Source organism: Rhipicephalus sanguineus, chromosome 1 (genome assembly GCF_013339695.2).
Source record: "Rhipicephalus sanguineus isolate Rsan-2018 chromosome 1, BIME_Rsan_1.4, whole genome shotgun sequence".
Classification (NCBI taxonomy): domain Eukaryota; kingdom Metazoa; phylum Arthropoda; class Arachnida; order Ixodida; family Ixodidae; genus Rhipicephalus; species Rhipicephalus sanguineus.
In genome coordinates, this window is record NC_051176.1 from 243,382,547 (window position 1) to 243,402,345 (window position 19,799).

A 19,799-nucleotide genomic window follows, 5' to 3' on the forward strand; every position below is an offset into this window, starting at 1 on the left:
CCACTTCAGAAGCAGAACTTAGTCTAACACCACCGCCTCGCAGCACGCGAAGCAATCCGCTGACTTACATTTTGCTGGGAGTTTGCTGGGGGAGACACCAGTACCTCCGGGATCTAGATTAATTGAGGCGATCCACACGAGAAACAGAATGGCCGTACTGGATTACGTGTAAAGTGCGCCTTTTACTGGTGAGTCCAAAACCAAGAAAAATAGAAAAAATGTCGATCATTCATTGGGAAGACAATGAGCATAAAATGTACAACTCAGTCGAGACCTGAGCCAGAAATCGCCAAAAATCGCCATGTCGCTAAGCACAATTTTAGGTCGCCACGGGCTTCTGAAATTCGCCACTTTGGCGAAAAGTAGCCACTAGTGGCAACCCAGCATCCTTCCCTTGGTCATTTTTGAGCGCTCTGGCAGTGCTACAAATAATAATAATAATAATAATAATAATAATAATAATAATATACGAGGGCTATTCGAAAAGTAAGGACCGTTTGCTAATATTTAAATATTTACACGTCAGAATGAAGATTTATTTGTGCAGCGCCATCTGTTAATTCTTCGCGAGGGTACTGAAGTTATTGTTCTGACTCGGTAGTCGTCTGGTTTTCGGGGAATGCAAACGACAATGTCTGCGAAAATCGCTGCTCGCGCCTGTTGTGAAGTGCGCGCTGTATAATTCGATTTTTGCTTGCAAAAGGATCATCAGCTTCTCAAACTTATGCGGAGTTGTGCCCAGTTTATGGACATGAAGTGATGAGTGAAGGAAAGGTCATAAAATGGTGTCAAGACTTCACAAATGGCCGCACAAATGTGCACGACGAAGAGCGGAGTGGAAGGGCCAGAGTACAGACCAATGAAACTGTTCAACAAGCACACCGGAAATTGCGATTAGATCGACGACTGTTGTCTGTCAGATGAATTTCCTCTCGTCAGCCGCACTAGAATTTGCACGATTGTAACTCAACAGCTCAGATGTCAGAGTGTGTGAAAGCTGGGTACTAAAAATGCTTACCGACCAACTTAAACAGCAAAGAATTGGCAGGCGGCGAACTTATGTGCAGGGGGGCTAAAGAAACTGGTGCAGCGGTACGAAAAGTACTTAGAATTTAACAGTGATTATGCAGAACAGTAAAGTAGTTTTGCGCTAAGCTAAACCAGCCAATAAAAACTTTTGCTAATGAATTCTTATTTTTTGGGAACCAAACGGCCTTTACTTTTTTTGAACAACCCTCGTAATAATAATTGTTGGACTTTTACGCCCCGAAACCACGATATGATTATGAAAGACACCGTAGTGGAGGACTCCGGAAATTTCGACCACTATAAATCTAAGCACTGCGGGCCTCTGGCATTTTGCCTTCATCGAAATGCGGCCGCCGCGACCGGAATTCGATCCCGCGACCTTCAGCAGGCAGCAATCAGGCACCATAAACACTATAATAAGGCACCATAACCACCGCGGTGGGTGTTACAAATGTATACGGTCCCGAAAGACAAACTAGCTGAGCACAAGCGGGCTCCGAATACTAGCTGTATAGGGTTAACACCGAAGAAGTGCTGTGGTACTACTACTATTACTAATAATAGTAAAAGAAAGTGTGGTGTCTTTACGTCCCAAAGCCAAAGAATGAACATGCGAGATGTATATAGCGTGCAGTACAGGGCTGATTCTTACCGCCTTCAAGTGCACCGAAAGCATGACATTTCATGACAAAGTACTGCAGTCTAAACCAGATGCTACCAAGGAAGATTCCACGATTGCAACCATGCTTTCGCTTTTAAGTTAACGTCACACAATCAATCAGCGTCCTTTTCACAACGTAAAGACGTGAGCACGTATACGTTTGTCTATAGCGCCCGTGTGGGGTGCTGCGAAGCGAGCTAGGCGATATGTTCGCAAAGACAGAACACTTACTATAACAGCAGCAGCCACACAGACAAAGGAATCACGTGGTATACACGCCTGGGTACCTTGAACTTTGCGCAGCATGCTCTCTTACACTGCGACGCAGCTCACGGTCACTCTAAATATAGAAGTGCGTGACGTCCGCAACGTCGAAAGAACTTTACCTAAGTCTTGCTGGTATATACCATAACGTGGAACTATACTTCATCAATTAGTTTTAAAAAATGAAAACCTCGCAAATTTTAACGCTCATGCCACAGGTCGACAAACTCACTCATGAGTTGACTCACTCAGACTCAGATCGAGCCGTGAGTCTGAGTGAGTCCGGCTGAGTAATATTTTGTTGAGTTTGAGTCAGAATGAGTTCGGTTAAGACAAATTTTAGTGAGTCTGAATCCGAGTGAGTACGGTTGAGGAAAATTTTGGTGAGTCTGAGTCCGAGTGAGCCCTAAGCACAACATATATTTCTTGAGTGAGTCTGAGTGAGCTCCAAATTTTGTTGCCGGTTGTGCTGATAACTACTCAACTTCAGCATTACTATCAGCCTTATGACGGCTCACATTGACACTCACTTATACTCACAGATACTTCAACGCACTAGCGTTCATACACCAGCTTAATATTTATTAATCAGAGGGGTGCCCTGCGGGGCACCCCTCAGCGGCACCCCTGACCTAATCAGGGCACCCCTGACCTAATCAGAGGGGTGCCCCAGCTATATTAGTAATGCACTCATAGGCTTTTGGAATTGACGAGTGGAAGCCTATCTATAATCGCTGAAATGAAGAAGCGTTTCATAGCTGGGCGGTTGCCTTTGATCTCAGAGGCATATATCTGATGAAGGTACAATAGAGATGACGTACTGCTAGCTTCTGACGTACTACGACGATTTTTTTTGGCTACGTACATTTTCTTTTGTTAACGCTTCCAAATCATGCATGACATGAGCGCTACAGTGCAACGTGCACTGTTGGTAGGATTATAGCGGTTTAAAACGGACGACACAGTTTAACCGGCGCCGGCTGGCACCGACGTCTTCATCAGGGAATTGAACACTGCAGCTTTAGTGAACTAAAGAAGCGCTAAACGGGCGCTGCGAAGCAGAACTTGCTCGTAGAGAACAACGGTGCAAACATTAAACAGTAACAGCGCACTGGCATTGTAAAAGGTATTGCATGCATGACCAGTGCGCAATGCCACGTACAGGGTCTTCCACATCTAAGGTGAGCATCATATTGGTGTTCAAGGCCTCATATAGAGGCTGATGTTTATTACATAATTCGCAAAATTATTCCGTTTATCGACACCGTAATTAGACGTCATATAACGGACTTCCTTCGTGAATTACAATAAACGTTCTGATTTTACCGGCTTGAATACCTATGAGGCGTTCACCTTGGATGTGTCCGACCCTGTACACTCGTGAGCACGCTTACCGTAAAGACGGGAGCGCGTGCCGTACTTAGGGTGCCTTGATGCGCGCGTGCGCGCGCATCGAGGCACCCTATTATAGCCGCACTGTGCTTTCAGCGACTCCTATACCTACACCAACACGAGGCTCGATACATGCGTGGTGTGTTAGCGGTGTGGTTATTTTACTATCGCGCATACTGCGTCATCGGTGAGCGCCCTCGATGAAGGTGCGTTCAGATGTGGTAGTTTGAGAGATGGAGAAATAGTGTCGCCGCTTACGCAATGCGCTTGTGCCGATCCTTGCGTTGTTTAGGTAGGCGTCGCTAGTAGCACCGCGTGGCACGCGCTCCCGTGTTTACGGTAAGCGTGCTCACGACTGTACAATGTGTTGTGTATACATGGCACCGTACAAGGCCACTGAAATAATATTTCACTCGTTTTTACGCTATTTCATTATCGCGTAGCCTCGCGAAGGCGAGCCAAAACGAAATGCGCGTATGCGCAGAGGCTCCGGTTGGAAACACCAAACGCTTCTCGAGCGAGAAGCAGGCGAACCTAGCGACGCGGAGTCGACCCGCTCCTCCTCTGCCGTAGCGCCGCGGGTCCCACGGTCGCCGAAGGCGGTGTAGTTCTCCGGGTAAGCCGCCGAGCCAATGAGCAGGACGGCCTGGTCGGTCGAGCAGGCTGTGCCCATCGCGGGTGGAAGGACACTCTGCTGCTGCAGGTCGCCCGGAGAACGAAGGCCAAGCACCGGCGAGAGGAGTGGTGCGAGTTCAAAGTTACGGACCACCGGTGTTAGGGGACATTCAACTTTTTGAAAACAATTAAGAATGCCGGTACAGTCCGCCAACGAGAAGCTTGCCAGCCCGCTTGGTACACTATCCCGCTAGCACACGAACGCCATGTTTAGTAGAAATTGAAGTTAAATGTCACGGATTTCTGTAACTGCTAAATTGGAAGACAAAATTTTTTTCTTACTTTCTTCTCTCGGCATGTCAGCAAACTACACTGAACGGCGACAAGCATGCGAACACGTGCCTTGCAGCTTCCATTCTGCCGTAATGAAGCTTACAATGGAAAGTAAGCCAACTATATAAATATAAATTAACAAGGGCCAACGGCAAACAAGCTTCGGAACTACAGAAACATAAATGTCCAGATCCAGTTCACAGAGTATTAGTCAAGCTCAAAGTATTGCGTTCCATTCCCATGATGCGAAAACAAGGTTTTATTTTAACTACAGAACTTGCTTTTCGATAAACGATCATACAATTTTCGCGGCGGTCTGCCTGTTACATTAAGTCGCAATGGTTCTGTACCACGCCGAGATAATTAAGCATGCAATGACGGTTTTTGCCTCGAAGAAACTATCTCCGTCTGCAAGGTTTCGCTGAAGCTCATTTGTTAACTGCATATGGAATTGCAACGGCAAGGACGCCCCGATGCTTTTCTTCTTCATTCACTAAACTTAACCATGGCTCTAAACGAGTCATTTTTCGTTGCGAAGCGTAGCCGCTTATTCTTTTCCGCCTTTTATTTTATTGTTATTTGGTCTCACGGTTCCCCAGTCTGCAGATTTGTTAGACATGTCGAGAGGCTTCACCTGGCGTTACGGTCCGAAGGATCATATCCTCGTCATCTAACGAACCTTTCGGTGACATCCAGACAAGCTAATCATCCCCACGAAAAGAAAAAAAAAAACGGTATTTAGGAACACGTTTAAAACCGATTCGCTGTGCAAAGATACCCCAATCGTCTCTTCTGCTAAAGATGTAATAAACTATCCATAGTGCCGCGTAATCACGGTTTCAGGAGAAACACTGGCACAATAAAAATGCCGCAACGCAACAGGTGCGCGCAGCTCGTTAGCGAAACAATGACTGCAACCGCTCTAGACTCGAGGTAGCGGCTCGAACCCTCATCAACGCGCGCTCTAACACATGCATGCTAGGGCATTCACGAAGGATGAAAGCAGCAAACCACTCACCGGAAAGGCGCTCGATTGAAAAGGAGCAAGCAAAGAAAACAAAATTTTAAAGAAGGCCAAAAAGAAAAGCGAAAATAGAAAGCTGGAAGAAATGGATGCGGCTCTTTCAAGCGCGCTGCGAAGAAGACGGCGGAATCGCAGAGCACTCAAATAGCGCTCGGCGACGATATTCTCAGTCGTCGACCGACGGCCCTTCACATTTCGCGGTGCTCCTTCGGCATTGCGCGCGCAAGCTTGACGAGGCGGGATTTATGAGCCGCCCTCCTCGCCGACCCTTTCCCACCCTCGCGGCCCCATGTCCGAATCCCGGCGCATGTTCGGAGCCGCGGCACGCGATAAGGCGGGTCGAAGCCGCCGCTTCGAGCGCAAACATCGCGAAAAGAAAATGGGCGGGCCAGGTAACGATTTCCGCGCAGGAAACCTTTTACAAAATGTTTATCGTGCGCGCGTCTGTAAGTGCCGCGGCCAGTACAGTGGAACGCACGCTAAAAAAAAAAAAAACAATTACCAAACAACAACAGATGCAGAACTGCACATGTGTGATGCAGAAGTCGAAGCACGACACAGGAAAAAGCGGTGGACTCAAGGCGGAATAATCGTTTCCTTAGACAAACAGTACACAGCCGCACGCAGCGCAGGTGACTGGCGTGTGTGCAGTGCAATCCCCTTTCTTGGCAGAAATGATTAGATGAAAACGACATCGCAGCAGCGAGAAGGAAAGCTCTTGCACGCAGGCTGCTCGCGCTGCGAACTACTATTCAGCACAGGGCGCAGGGTGTCGGATACTTTTATGAAACGCACTGCCAAAGTCTATAGGGGTGTTTGAACAGCGAAAATTTTGAACCGAATGCAGACATTTTTTTTTTCGCCCATTTCTTTAAAAAAAGAAAAGTATAGTTAAAATAGAATGACGGCAACATGGTATACTGCTTACATTCTTAAATATCCGTGATGCCATTCAAAACGAAATTGGTGCTAAATTGACAAGTCTGTCAATGATAAACATGTGAAGCATGACAACTTCCTCCACGTTCATGAAAAAGATAGTAGTAAAAGAAATGAAACCATAAGTCCCCATGAATAGAGTTCTGTTCGTCATTACATACCAATGCAATAGCAGGAACGTCTATTAATAGAGGCCAGAAAAGGGGCTGAGTAAGCAATGCTACAGTGTCCCATGTTACCTAAGCGAGTCCAAATGCGCTGAGCAAACAATATCTTTCAGCCAAATCCGTTCAACAAGTCTGCAGGCAGGCTAAAAACGCGGTATACCCGCATGTCTGACCGCTCCATATATGATTGCTCACTGACGGCGGTGCTTCTGCGGTGGAGCAACGCCATCGGCTAATTCTGAAAGGCCTGTGCAGCAGTAATTCGCATGGATATTTTAGCTTGAAACATTCGAGTATTATCTTTCAATATTCGGAGATTTTGAACATCTGTCAAAGCCAACACGAAACGAATTGCGAAGACTACACGGTTTGTATTCGAAATACGGGGCTGAGGAGATCATACATTTCTTTGCATATTTGAATGCGTGCGTGTTGGTTCCCGTTAGCAGATAACCAATCACGAGTTCCGACTGCCGAGGCGTTGCCACGGCACATAGAGAACAGGTTAGCTTCACAGCTAACTTGCTAAGTTCATGCATGGCTGGGGTGCCGACGTAGTCGAACGTTGTAGAGTTGCTTAAACCAGGAACATTCGCAGCAGTTTCAGCTGCATTTTCACCTCTAGCGGTAGAATACGCTGCTCGTCATCGATGTGTATGCATAAAAGCTAATAAGAACTCACATTGGTATATGCACATTTTAGTCGAAACTAGCTCAGAACATAGCATGCGGAAAAAGAGATTCGATATGTCATGTCGTTACAACTTATCCAAAACCATATGGAAAAAAAAATCACACATTTGTGGTGCGCAGGCTAACAACGAAAGGAAGGCCTCTTCCTCCTCCCATACCTTACTACCACGCGCCAACATTTCTGTATAGACAGCACATGCACTGCACACAACCCCTTCTGTTCGCGTTTTGACATAATTTTCGCTAAACGGCTCCGGTTTAGCGATACCTTTATGCAGGAGCGCTGAGCTATTACTCTCCAAGCCCCCATTCCATTTTGTTGAAATCGCTCTTACGCAGTAATGCGTCAACGTACGTGGGGCGTTCAATAAAGATTTCCCCTGACTCACTTCCAAGGGACGGAGAGCAACGAAACTTTGCATATTTCTTAGTGCTTCTCTACATAGGTGCCACCCAGGGACACACTTCTACCCCACACACTTCTACCATCTTTTTACGCAACTGTAAACGCCTCGCTTGTAGAAGTCGACAGGTTGCTGCAAGAGCCATGTTGTAACCTCAGAAATCAGAGCCTCATCATTGGAAAATGCTTGCCCTTCAAATATGACTTCATTGTTGGAAAGAGGTGCAAGTCCGATGGTGCGAGGTCGAGTGAATAAGGGGAATTCGGTACAATTTCAAAGCCGCAGGAGCGTGCTTCCGTCTGGGCAACATGTGAGTTGTGAACTGGGGCACTGTCTTGCAGAAGGCGGACACCTTTGGTGAGCATGCCACGTCTCTTGTTTTTGATGGCCTCCCGCAATTTTCGCAGCAGTGAAGCATAGTATGCCCCAGTAATCGTGGCACCCTTTGCTAGGAAATCCATCAAGACTACTCCGTGCTGGTCCCAAATGAGTGTGAGCATGACCTTGCCCGCTGAGGGCTAGGTGCGTGCCTTCTTTGGAGGCGGTGAGTCCAAGTGCTTCCATTGCATCGACTGGACTTTAGTCTCCGGATTATAGTGATGGACCCAGCATTCATGCTGCGTAATCAGTCTGTTGAAAAAGTACTGCTGGTTTCCATGGCACATGGTCAAAAGGTGCTGAGAGCATTCGACTCGTTCCTCCTTTTGGAAAGGTGTGAGCAGTCGGGGAACCCAGCAAGCGGATACCTTACGCATATGAAGATCGTCCTGAATGATTTCTTTCCATTGACGTCACACTAATCTTGACATGTTGGGCTAGGTCTCGAACGATAACGCGGCGATTTTCCAAAATGGCAGCCTCCACTTGCTGGATGGTGTGTTCATCGACAGCGAAGTGGGGTCGCCCTGCAATCGGAGCCGCTTCCACCGAAATCAGACCGTATTTGAATTGACGACGCCAGTTCTTCACTGCATCATATGATGGGGAATCTTCCCCATAAACCTCTTTTATCTCATCGAACGTCTCCCTTGGAGTGTGGCCTTTCAAGTACAGGAACTTGACGGCTGCTCTGTGTTCCACTGCATCCATTATCACACCTCACAACACTTCAGCACCTCTAAAAGAAAGACCGTTAATAGTTTAGAGTTGCACATTGGCACGTGACCTACAGTGACTTATGTCATTACACATGCGCAGTTTCAGCATCCTGCAATAAATAGAAGTGAGTCAGGGGAAATCTTTATTGAACGCCCCTAGTATCTATTGCTGAATAACTGCTATTCAAATAACTGATTCGTACATCGAGATCATATTTGATATAATGCAATTCACCCCACTGTTGCTACTCTATATGAGCGACGCGGCGGGGACTTGCGATTTAAAGTATCGACACCACTTTTAGGCTAAACACTTCATGGCATTCAATGCGATTTAAAGTATCGACACCACTCTTAGGCTAAACACTTCATGGCATTCAATCTCATTTACATTGAGCATTTCGTGTGCAGAAAAGAGAGAAGAAATAGTAGAGAAGGAAAGGCAGGGAGGTTAAGATGGACAGAAAGAGATATAGGGAGAGGTGACTGCTGCCACGCTTCAGACACATATCAATCAATCAATCAATCAATCAATCAATCAATCAATCAATCAATCAATCAATCAATCAATCAATCAATCAATCAATCAATCAATCAATCAATCAATCAATCAATCAATCAATCAATCAATCAATCAATCAACGTGCCCAGGAACAACTGTAAGGTCTTTGTATACTGACGCACACAAAAAAGCAATTACTAAAAACAAGCAATACAATAAAGAGAGTCTACAGAAGAAAACAAACAAAAATGAGCACAAATGTAAAAAACGATAAGTCAGGACAACAGAGAAAAAATAGAATAACACAATACGAGAAAAACAGAAGGACAATGATAAATAAAATCGCATATAGCAGTGCGCAAGGTCGGCTGAAAGACAAAGGAGAAAAGGACCTGTACAACGTGCGACACTACGTTAATAATAATCATCATTATAATAATTAAAACTTCTTTGAAAACTTCAGCTGTTATCAGTGCTAGAATGCTAACGAGCTGTGTCCCCTAAGAATGGACGGTATATTGAAATCCCTAGATGAAACGTCATTATCAGCACGGGCGCATTAGATGAAACGGCGCTCCGCGCCGGCATTACCATATCGCCCGCCCACATCGACCCCTTCCGAAACCTGACGTTCTCTGAAATTGACAGGGTAGTGCCTGTAGTGACGGATATAATAATTTATATAAATCGCGTTATATATATATATATATATATATATATATATATATATATATATATATATATATATATAAAACTAACGCACAACCGCATGAAAGCGCTCATGGGCCCAGTCTTGTTTTTGTTTGGTAACTTACTCCGCAATAACGCGCAGTTGTTTTATATATAAACGTGGGTTGTAGTGGAGATATTGATGTAGACAGCATCTCCACTTTAGTGCATCCAGCTTACTGCCATCCGCACAATTATTTTTTGAATCCTTGATTAAATTATTTAACCGCAGCGAAAAGGCGTCGTTACAAGCAGCCCCATGCATGAGTGTCGGTAGGATTTTGTCTTGGGGGGTGGAAACCCGTGTTGCATCGCGGCTGGGGCAGGGCGCTGCTGTGGCTTGAGGGGGGGAATGCCCCTTTAGCACCCCCCCTGCTGACGCCCACGGTCATGTTTGATGATATTAAAACAATCCGCAAGCTGGCAGTGCCACTAGCAGAGAAGAACGTACACCAATATAAGAGCCTTTACGAGCCAGGCGAGCCGCATCACGAGTTCTAGCGCGATATTAACATGCAGATCAAGCGGGACATGGCGTAAAGACGACGCCAGATCTCGTTTATCTGCCGCTGGCTTGGCGGAAGCGTCGCTTTGTGAGCGACGGCGTTGCGCTGTAGGAAGTGAGGTCAATGAATGTCAACTACAGCGCAAAACAGCGTCGCTCTCAACAGAGCGAAAAAAAAAAAAGTTTACATAAATTAGGTTTTATAAGTGGCGCACACGAGATTGCCCGTGTACATAGTACACGCCGCGTGTCTGTGCTAATCATGCAGAAAACCCCACGACAAGGCGTGGATTAAATACCGAGGCAATTATGTGCTAAGTAAGAAATCACGCTCTGCAGCCGCCCCTGAGAGCGTCTATAGTTCCCGAGCATTAAAGTTTTGTTTGCATCTACCTCTGTCTGTGCGAATGTAAGCGGCAGATAACCCCTGCTCAATAAATTCCAAGTATTCAATATGTATGCCTCGCTTATTTCTAAGCGGCCGGTACACGATTCCTTCTCTCGATTTAGATACAACAATTTATTACTTATATAAGTACAACGCCGTTCTACCATATGGCAGACGCCTCTCCTTCAATGAACACAGCACCCCGCAAGCACGTCGTGATATGCTGCTTTCGCGTTTTATCATTGTCATTTTAATGGTGCAACAGACCAATGAAAGCAGTTGTTCCTCATTTACAAGCTCCTTGGACTGACCAGACGCTGAGTCCCAGACGGCTTTACGCGCATTTGTCGAACAAATGCGAATAAGCATCCCTATTTTGCGAAACGAATTGCGCGAAAACTTCATTCGATTTCTTTAATATATAAGAATATTTAATGATCCTTTAGATATTCAGAGACCGCTTCTCTTCAGGGGCGTAGCCAAGGGGGGGGGGGGGGGTTGGGGGGGTTCAACCCCCCCCCCCCCGAAATTTTTCAGTTTTGCTTGCGTATATATACACGCACACATACAAACGCACGCACGAACATACATAAAGTATGGTTGAACCCCCCCCCGAAAAAAATTTCTGGCTACGCCCCTGCTTCTCTTGAATACACGTCCGAATCAATTCGGAAATTGTACTATTCGAACGCCCTATAACGTGCTGGGCTTTAACAAAGAGCAGCACTAGTTTCGGTGAGTATAACGTATTAGCAGCAAGACAACGGCGATGCAGCCTCTATCACATTATCCATCGCAAGCGTCTTGGGGAAAAAAGAAAAGAAAGAAAGAGACATACGCGTATTACGCGTTGTTGAACATCAGTGAGGCAGCTAGGATTTGAAATCCTGCTTGTAACGTGAGAGTTTCTTGCAGGGTTAATTTTATCGGCCAAGTTCTGTTTTGATCGTCGTGAACTGTCTGGTGCTTCCTCCCCTTGACCCACCGTGCCTTGACCCTATTGTCAGCCGCTCTTAGCTCCGTGGCGACCATATTCTCGCTCCGTACTGTTTTGCTACCTGTTCTTCGACGATCTTGTTTCCTCTTGTCACCGAAGTCAAGTGTCACTGCCTAATTCTTATCAAAGTAGCTCCAGCCTCTACTGATTACGCGGTCGAAGCACCTAGTAGTCTCGCCTCTTGAACCTCTCCTGCACGGTGTGCGACTTTATCAGTTTTTCGGGTGTTCCGAAGCCCATTTCGAAATTTCCTTACTATCTGCTTTACGCAGACGGCCACTCTATACAGTACGTTTTCGAGACAGTATACCTGCCCGAGTGGCAAGAGCAAATAGGCGTCCATTTTGCGTTCCAAAAAGTACTATACACAGCGCGCTTTTGCCAATTACCAAGGGACAATCTCAAGATGACTCCGGCTGCACACATGGCTTTTCGGTGTCGCGCACAGCGTTTTCAGGCGCATTCAAGGCGCGTGTTTGCAACATCAGCCTCACAGACGTGAATCATTATCCAACTTGAGCATCTCATCATTCACGCGCGCCATCAAACTACGTAACATGCTCCAACTAGCAGAGGCGTAGCCAGGCGGGAGGGGGGGGGGGTAACCCCCAACCCCCCGAAATTTTAGGGGCGAAGCTCCTTAAGGCGGCACCCGTTCGTCCCTCGTAGTCGTAGTCGTAGTAGTCGTAGTGCGTAACCAGTCTTACGCTTTGTTGAACAATAAAAAATTCGCAGCGTGCGCGTTAACTAAAAGCCGAATTCTTCTGTCTCTCATTCCCCATCAGCAGCCATTAACATGTTCCAGTAGGAAACGTTAGTAGAAGTAGAAGTGTAAGTGTTAGCTAAAAGCCGATTTCTTCTGTCTCTCATTCCCATTAGCAGCCATTGTTTACCTCCAAGGTAGTGCCTGGTGAGATTTCTCCTGTGCGTGATTAAACAATAAAAATTTTGTTCAAAACGCCGTTGATTGATGAAATAAACCAACGAAAAACGCCAGATGTTTTGTAAAAGCAAAACGAAAGAACGCCAGATGTTTCTAAAGCAAAACGAAAAGACGCCAGTTGCTTAACGAAAGACGCCAGATGTTTTATAAAGCAATGGTTTTCTAAACAATGAAAATTCACAGCGTACATGTAAAATTAAAGTGAGCTGCAAGTCGTCATAACTCATCGAACCTTTAGTATAAACGCGCCCGATCTCACGTCGGTGATGATGTACTGGGCAGAATTCACGGAAGATTCACGGTTTACCGATGAACCTCCGCAGTTTCGCCCACTCATCATCATTCACTCCGTGGATATGCTGTGATTTTTTTTTCAATGTTGCTGGCGTATATATACAAGCACACATACAAACGCACGCACGGACGTACATTAAGTATGGTTGAACCCCCCCCTCCCCCCCCCCCCCCCCCCCCCCCCCCCCCACGAAAAAACTCCTGGCTACGCCCCTGCCAACTAGGTATCATGCCACATCGACGGAACTGCCATCGATGTGGTACTGCCATCAACGAATATTAATTTTTAAAAAGAAAGCAAAAAGTGCCGCAGCGCATTCCGGAAATCTGGCTCGCAAAAAAAAAAAAAAAAACAATCAATGAGTTACAGGCCCAAATGGGACAAGAATTTCATCGCTCCGAAAATATTGCCCCTTGAGAAGCACATATGTCCCCCCCCCCCCCACCTCATTTTTTGTTTTTTTTTTCTCACTCCATATACATCTTTTTTCTCGCCCGCTTGCCTCTTGTGAATGTTAATTATTCCTCGAAATAGCTTCGTGTACTACAGGCATGCCGTTCGTGAGTCAAAGTTTAGGGAGACTTCCGTATATGCTTTTCGAAAGAACGCAGGTCGAAGGCCGCTAAAGAGCAACGTTATGCCCCTTCCAGTACTGGGTATCCCCCGTCACCCGGCATTATCGACAGAGCGCTCAAATGTTATCACAATCAAACACGATAAATAGCGTCCAAGCTAGTCGGCGGGGGCAAGCGGCCAAAAACGACTTGCCCGCGCCACTTTCTTTTTTCTTTCTTTCTCGGCACATAAATCGCAATGACTCAACCGGAAGCCTCGCTCTCGACTTCGTCTGAACTTGGCTCTTGAACCGAGAGCAAAGGGTGATACCTCTTACACGCGCCTGACCAAGATAAAATGTTGTGCCTTACGTTCAAACTTGAGACAATACAGGGTGTTTTTTTTTCTTTTTAGACAGTACAGATTTTTGATAACACTCACATGACAATCAGGCTCCTGTCGTTTGGGCACGCGAACTCTACGTCGAGGCGGATATACTTCACTGCAGCTGAAATGACTAATTAATGAAAACTCGTTAAAGGGACAAAAAAGAGAAAATGAATCGGTTTAGATCGATAAATTGTGCTCTGAGAACTCTAATGTTGTTAATTTCGCCATCATATGTTTATTAATAGAGGAGAAAACCAAGTTCAAAGTTTCATTTTTAAATCTCGTGCCGAAATCTCCCCGCGTGACGTCACAGATTTCAAAGTGTATTTATCGTATTTTGGCGCTGTTGGCTCAACAAAATTACCCCAAAGGACAATGTACTTCATTTTTTACCGATTAGGAACTACGTAGTCCCTAGTAGGCACCGTCAAAACATGTGACGTCACGGCGAATGGTGCGAAAACTTGAAGGTGGCGTCGCCACCCACATCTGGTTTTTGCGCGTTTTCTCGCTTACTAAGCGTCTTCTCGCAGCAAGCGTGGTGTTTTTGCTATCGTGAAAGAGTACTTCACTAATATGAGAAAAATCGTTTTGCTCTTTAGTGTCTCTTTAACATATTTTCTATTTATTGACTTGAGGGCAATTATTTATAGTAGAAAAGGTTGTACTCCGTGACAATTTATAGCAGGTCGCGGGATCGAATTCCGGTCGCGGCGGCCACATTCCGATGGAAGCGAAGTGCTATAGAAGCCCTGTAGTAAGGTTTAGGTGCACGTTAAAGAACACCAGATGGTCAAAATTTCCGAAGACCTCCACTACGGCGTCTCTCTAGTCATATATCGCGGTTTTGGGACGTCAAACCCCGACAATTATTATAGAAGTGAGAACATTCGATATTTGGAGGCGTTTTTTTTTTTTCTTTTTCGAGTGCTCATATTCGATAGCGGAAATTTTTCACTGCTACAACGCCGTAAAATTCGCTGCATGCTTACAGCCAGCTACAGCCGTTCCGGCACGTTACGCCGGTGTTCGGCATGCGGGAACGTTCTAACAAGGCGAAAATAAAGGGCTGCAAATAACAGGGAACAATGTGCTTTTCGATAATATATACGCACTGCTTCCTTTACGATCATAATAAGCATTCGACGTGTGACGAAAGCTTATTCGGAGGCGTCGCCAGAACTTCTAAACGCGGAAGACCTCGCGTACAGTCCTCACAATGAAAGGGAACGCGGAAAAGGAGCTCCAGAAAAAGTCACCGAGTCGGCTTTGCTCGCAAGCTTGGCGCCCCTTATTTGCCGAAAAGAAAGGCAGTACGCAATTTGTATACACGTTGAACAGTATCTTCAGTTTACGTCGGGAGTGTCAGAACTTGCGGAACAGTGCAAGTGACCATAAAACACACTGAGCAGCGAGATGACGCGATTTCCTTCGGGTACACGTGACGTCATTCGCAGGGATCGCTGTTTAAACTATTACAGGAGTGTATGTATAATCGCAGAAGCCAAGCTAGCCGGGAAATACAGAATATTTTGTATGATTTTGCCCTGTTGCATAGTGTAATCCATCAATAGACCGTCAACGCATATGTATGGCTACACACAGCAGTCGTCATGAGAAAAAGCGTGCAAACCAGCTGGCAATAAGAATAGCAACAGCTGAGTGAAATGAACCACCGACTTCGCACACGCAGAAATCTATGTGGAAAGTTAACAAATAACAATGAACGTGCGAGGGAGATGGGGAATTAATGATCGCTGGGAACAGCTTAGCAGGTCTCAGAGGCATGTACAGGTTTGTTTCACTCAGAGGGGAAAACTCGGAGCGCATTGCTATGCGCTCCGAGTTTTCCCCTATGTGCGAGGCAGCCTGTACAAGTTAATACGGCAGCGTAAGTTACAAGAAGCAAAAAAAAAAAAAAAAAAAAACCACACACACACCACCAGAAAAACCCGCGCGATCGTGCTTGGCTTGATGCCAAAATCACTCTGCGTTGCCTCCACAGGGATTAAATGGCACTGTCTGGGGAAGGCAAACACGTGTTTGAGCCGCTTCAACAACACGTGTAACACGAGCCACAGTAACGCGGCGTTGACTGCAGCAGATCTCTAGTGCACCGCGCATACAAGGCACCCATCTTCTAGAACAATAATTGAAAAAAAAAGGGGGGGGGGATGCCAAAGTGTATGGCGTACCAGCGCTGCGCGATGAGGTCGCGCATCCAGCGATAACGGCGCTCGCAGGCGCACCCCCTTCAGCGCTCACTCACCACAGATCACAACCTTCCTGTGACGAAGGTGCCGGAGGCTGTCACCCTTGGCGGGAGCCGAGCACGAGACGAAGCGCTTGACGACGTGTATTGTCAGAGCGCGGTTCGAACACAACGTCCACAGACGGCACGACGCAGGCGGCATCGTGGCCTCTCCCTGCGAACGGCAAAACGGTCTCTGCTCACCCACGAACGCCTCACCGCCAGCGCAGCCGCGCTTTTCGGCAAGTCACGTAATTCTTGCGTGAGGAAAGCACGCCTTGCAGGCTGCGTTCAGTGGCTGTCGCCATTTACCGGCTGCTGTCGATGGCGCGCAGCGTCGCGGGCGGCGGCGGCTGCCGCTGCGCGGAGCACCACGGCCCCTCGACGACGCTCGATCCACAGGCGGCCGCTCCCTCAGTTTCGTCCACGCGCTGCTGCCGGAGCAGGCGCACGCGTTGACGATAACAGGAAAGATACCGCGACACCTTTTTTTCTCTCTCTCTCTTTGCAGCGAGTGCTTGGCGATGCTGTGACGCAATTCAACCGGGCACAAGAAAAACGTGTTCTCTCGGACGCACTCCAACCCAACACACAACCAGCACGGCCACGCGCGGCCTTGAGCAGGCGGAAGCGCCAACATCTGCCGTGGGGTACAAACCATGGGATCGAGAGTTGTGGAATGGCGTCGCGCGCGCAGTTCGAATTTATTCGTCGTAGAGGCGACAGCGCTCGAACGTGGCAGCGCAAACCGCATAGTCGGCGCTTGTCAGCTGAAACTTTTACTTTTGTCTGGGACACCGCATTCCATTTTGGCCTCTGCTCTGTATCGGCTTTGTTTATGATGCGGCGATCTCCACAGTTAAGGCGACGTGGTTTCGATCCTTCCTTCCATCTCAGCTGTATCAGCTGGTTTGTTTCCTTTCCGAACTCTCACGACCGTAACCACTAATTATCGCTACAAAAAAAAGAAAAAAAGCGCTCCATGTGACTCTGTTATCTTCAAGCAGCGCTGAAAGCGTGCGGCATATATCACGTTGGCGCAGTGCAGTGAAATCGATTGAAAGTACTGTCGTTTTCAGTCAACTTGCGCCACAACTTAAAAAAGAAGAAAAGCAGATGCACATTACCAGAACTACAGCGACGCAGTCGTTTTCACAGTCCCCTTGAGTAAGTCTGTTCTTGCGTACGCTTAGGTCGAATGACAATAAGTGAAGATTCATTAATCTTTATGATATACAGTAAAACCTCGATGATACGAATCTCGCGGGGTTACCAAAAATATTCGTATCATCCGAAATTCTATCACCAGAAAACATGGGAAATTACAATGCGACAAAAGAAAGTTGGCGTACGTTTTGATTTAGTGTTTCTCAGGGCCGCAGCGACGTTATGAACAGCTTTGAATGATTGCCAGTAAAGTTTTTAGATGTCAACGATCATACTTGTACTCGTAAATATACGGTGCATGCGCGCTTGTGTAATTAACGAGCCAGATGTGTTGTGCCCCGTGACCGCTAGTAGCCCCTTCCTAATCTTACTACGCTTTTCTGCATGACACCAGAGTACTGCGGCGAAAGTGACATAAGAAGCGCTTTGCACACGATAGATGGAGGCCTAGCTCCTTCGCCAAGACCGTCCGCTTCGTCTCTTGGGGTCTTCGTCCACGTTTCATGGGACTCATGACGGACCCGCAGCCCAAGTTTCAGTCTTGTTTCATAGAACGTCTGATTGCGGGGACATGGCTTGCATCGACGTCGCAGGCACGTGTTAACACAGTACAAAGACGATGCTGCCTCGGACCAGGAGCGCGCGTCAACGCGTCGAAAAAAAAGTGCGAAGTCAACGTCATCTGTAATCTAAACGCGAAGGCGCATAAAGGCCTCAAAAAATTCGCGCGCACTATCTCGAAGGCAACGACGCGCCGTTGATGGTCGCGCAGCGCGCGTGCCCGCGCGTGAGTGCCGCGTCTTGAGCGACAGCGCGGGCAGCACCTGTTCGTACCTGTGCGCTAGCGTACATTCGTATCAAACATCGCGGGGTGCAAATCGGTTAGCAACAACCGTACTCCAATACATTGCAGGCTAATGGGCCTTGGCCGGGACCGCAGAAGAATTCGTATCACCCCGAAATTTGTACGAGCCGTAATCGTATCACCGAGGTTTTACTGTAAATATAAGCTCGAAACATTCAACGGTAACGCTGACGATCGTACGTATACAGTCGATTTAGTTCCACTAAGTTGTCTGGTGTTTAATTTTTCGAGCTCTAAGAAAAAGAAGGGCCCATATACATAATCTCAAAAAAGCTAGTGTAGAACGATACGGAAAATGTATCTCATTACACAACACTATGCTGCTGTCAGCCTCAAAATGTGTTTCGAGTGAATGAAGCTTTTGAAGTGACCGGTAAATAAAGCGCAGTATGTGTCGTAAGGTAACTAATACAGAAATTAATTAGAGAAGCTTCGCTAATTGGCGAAGTATTCGCTTCCACCTATTATACGCACTTCTGAGAGTAACCTGGCTCAAGTAGTAAAGTTGCACTACAGGCCATAAACAATTTTAACGATTTTTTTAACGATCACAGAAACAGTAATGATGGCAGGCAGCGCTAATTAAAGCTACACATTAATGCTGTTGTTTTTCGTCTCGCATACGCGTATTATGTATTTACCACACGGAAAAAGACGCCAGCCGCATCGAAGTTATCTATTGTTTACGGTCAGAATGAATACAGACGGCCTTGTTGCTCGCGACGATCGCGTGAGTCCTCTGCTATAGAGACTAGAATTTTCAACACTCGTTGGGGGCAGCCACCTTCGGCCGAGTGCTGCAGGTAAAATGGAACGAACCATATAGTGAACGAACGAACACGATAGCATCCAGCCTGTCCTAATCGCACGCTTGCAGCCAGCTAATGTTCCATTGTCATTAGCTGTGACGTAACCAAACCCGCAGTCCCTGTGCTGGCCGCGCCGACAGACGATAAGTGGGATAAAATTATGTACGGTTGCTGTATAAACGTGAGTGCGAGAGTAAAAGAACCTGGTCTATAATAAGAAGTAACCGATCACGTATATATTCCCGCACATGCATGCACGCGAACCTTCGTGGCACATGATATCTGTTTTTGAACACCAGAGGCCGTTAAAGGGGCCATGACACCCAATTTTCGTTCATAATCTGTGTTGTCTGGCTTAATCCTTGTGCATTCACAAACAAGCTGGCAAAATTTTAGCGCATTTGGTCACACCATTAATTTATAATTGAATATTTTTATAAACACTCGAGCGACCTGATAGTCGGGCCACTCAAGGAAAACTCGACAGACCCTGCTGCCGGCACAATGTTTGCAACGACCGTGCGAAGTGACTTAACTAACGAGAGTGCAGTCATCCCAACAGATAAACAAGAAATATTTATCCGGGCTCGTATTACCTGTACTGAAGGCAAATGCGGGCATGCTATAGACAACAACGGCCGGAAACCAGAGAGCCTCTGATTTCACGTGTTCCCGAAGGATGTCAAGCTTCGACAGGAATGAGTGCGGCAAATGAGTCGAACTGACCAGTATGTACGGCACATGCCTTTCTTGCTCAAAGTGTCTGTGAATTTATTGTGCTTAGT

The 19,799-nt window shown here is 46.7% G+C and overlaps 1 protein-coding gene across 2 annotated transcripts in view; it reads right to left on the reverse strand.

The window, feature by feature from the left end:
• The window catches only part of LOC119375571 (carbonic anhydrase 1), a 95,985-nt gene that overhangs the window by 20,306 nt on the left and 55,880 nt on the right, over positions 1–19,799 (reverse strand). The window contains exons 1-2 of one of the 2 annotated variants that reach the window (XM_037645792.2): positions 16,486–16,503; positions 16,192–16,348 (exon numbers count right to left, since the gene is read on the reverse strand). The exons of the other annotated variant lie outside the window; for it this stretch is intronic. Coding sequence (XP_037501720.1) covers positions 16,192–16,336 — 145 coding nt within the window. The 5' untranslated portion in view covers positions 16,337–16,348; positions 16,486–16,503. Of the gene's footprint in view, positions 1–16,191; positions 16,349–16,485; positions 16,504–19,799 lie in introns of those variants that run through there. 2 annotated transcript variants of the gene reach the window in all.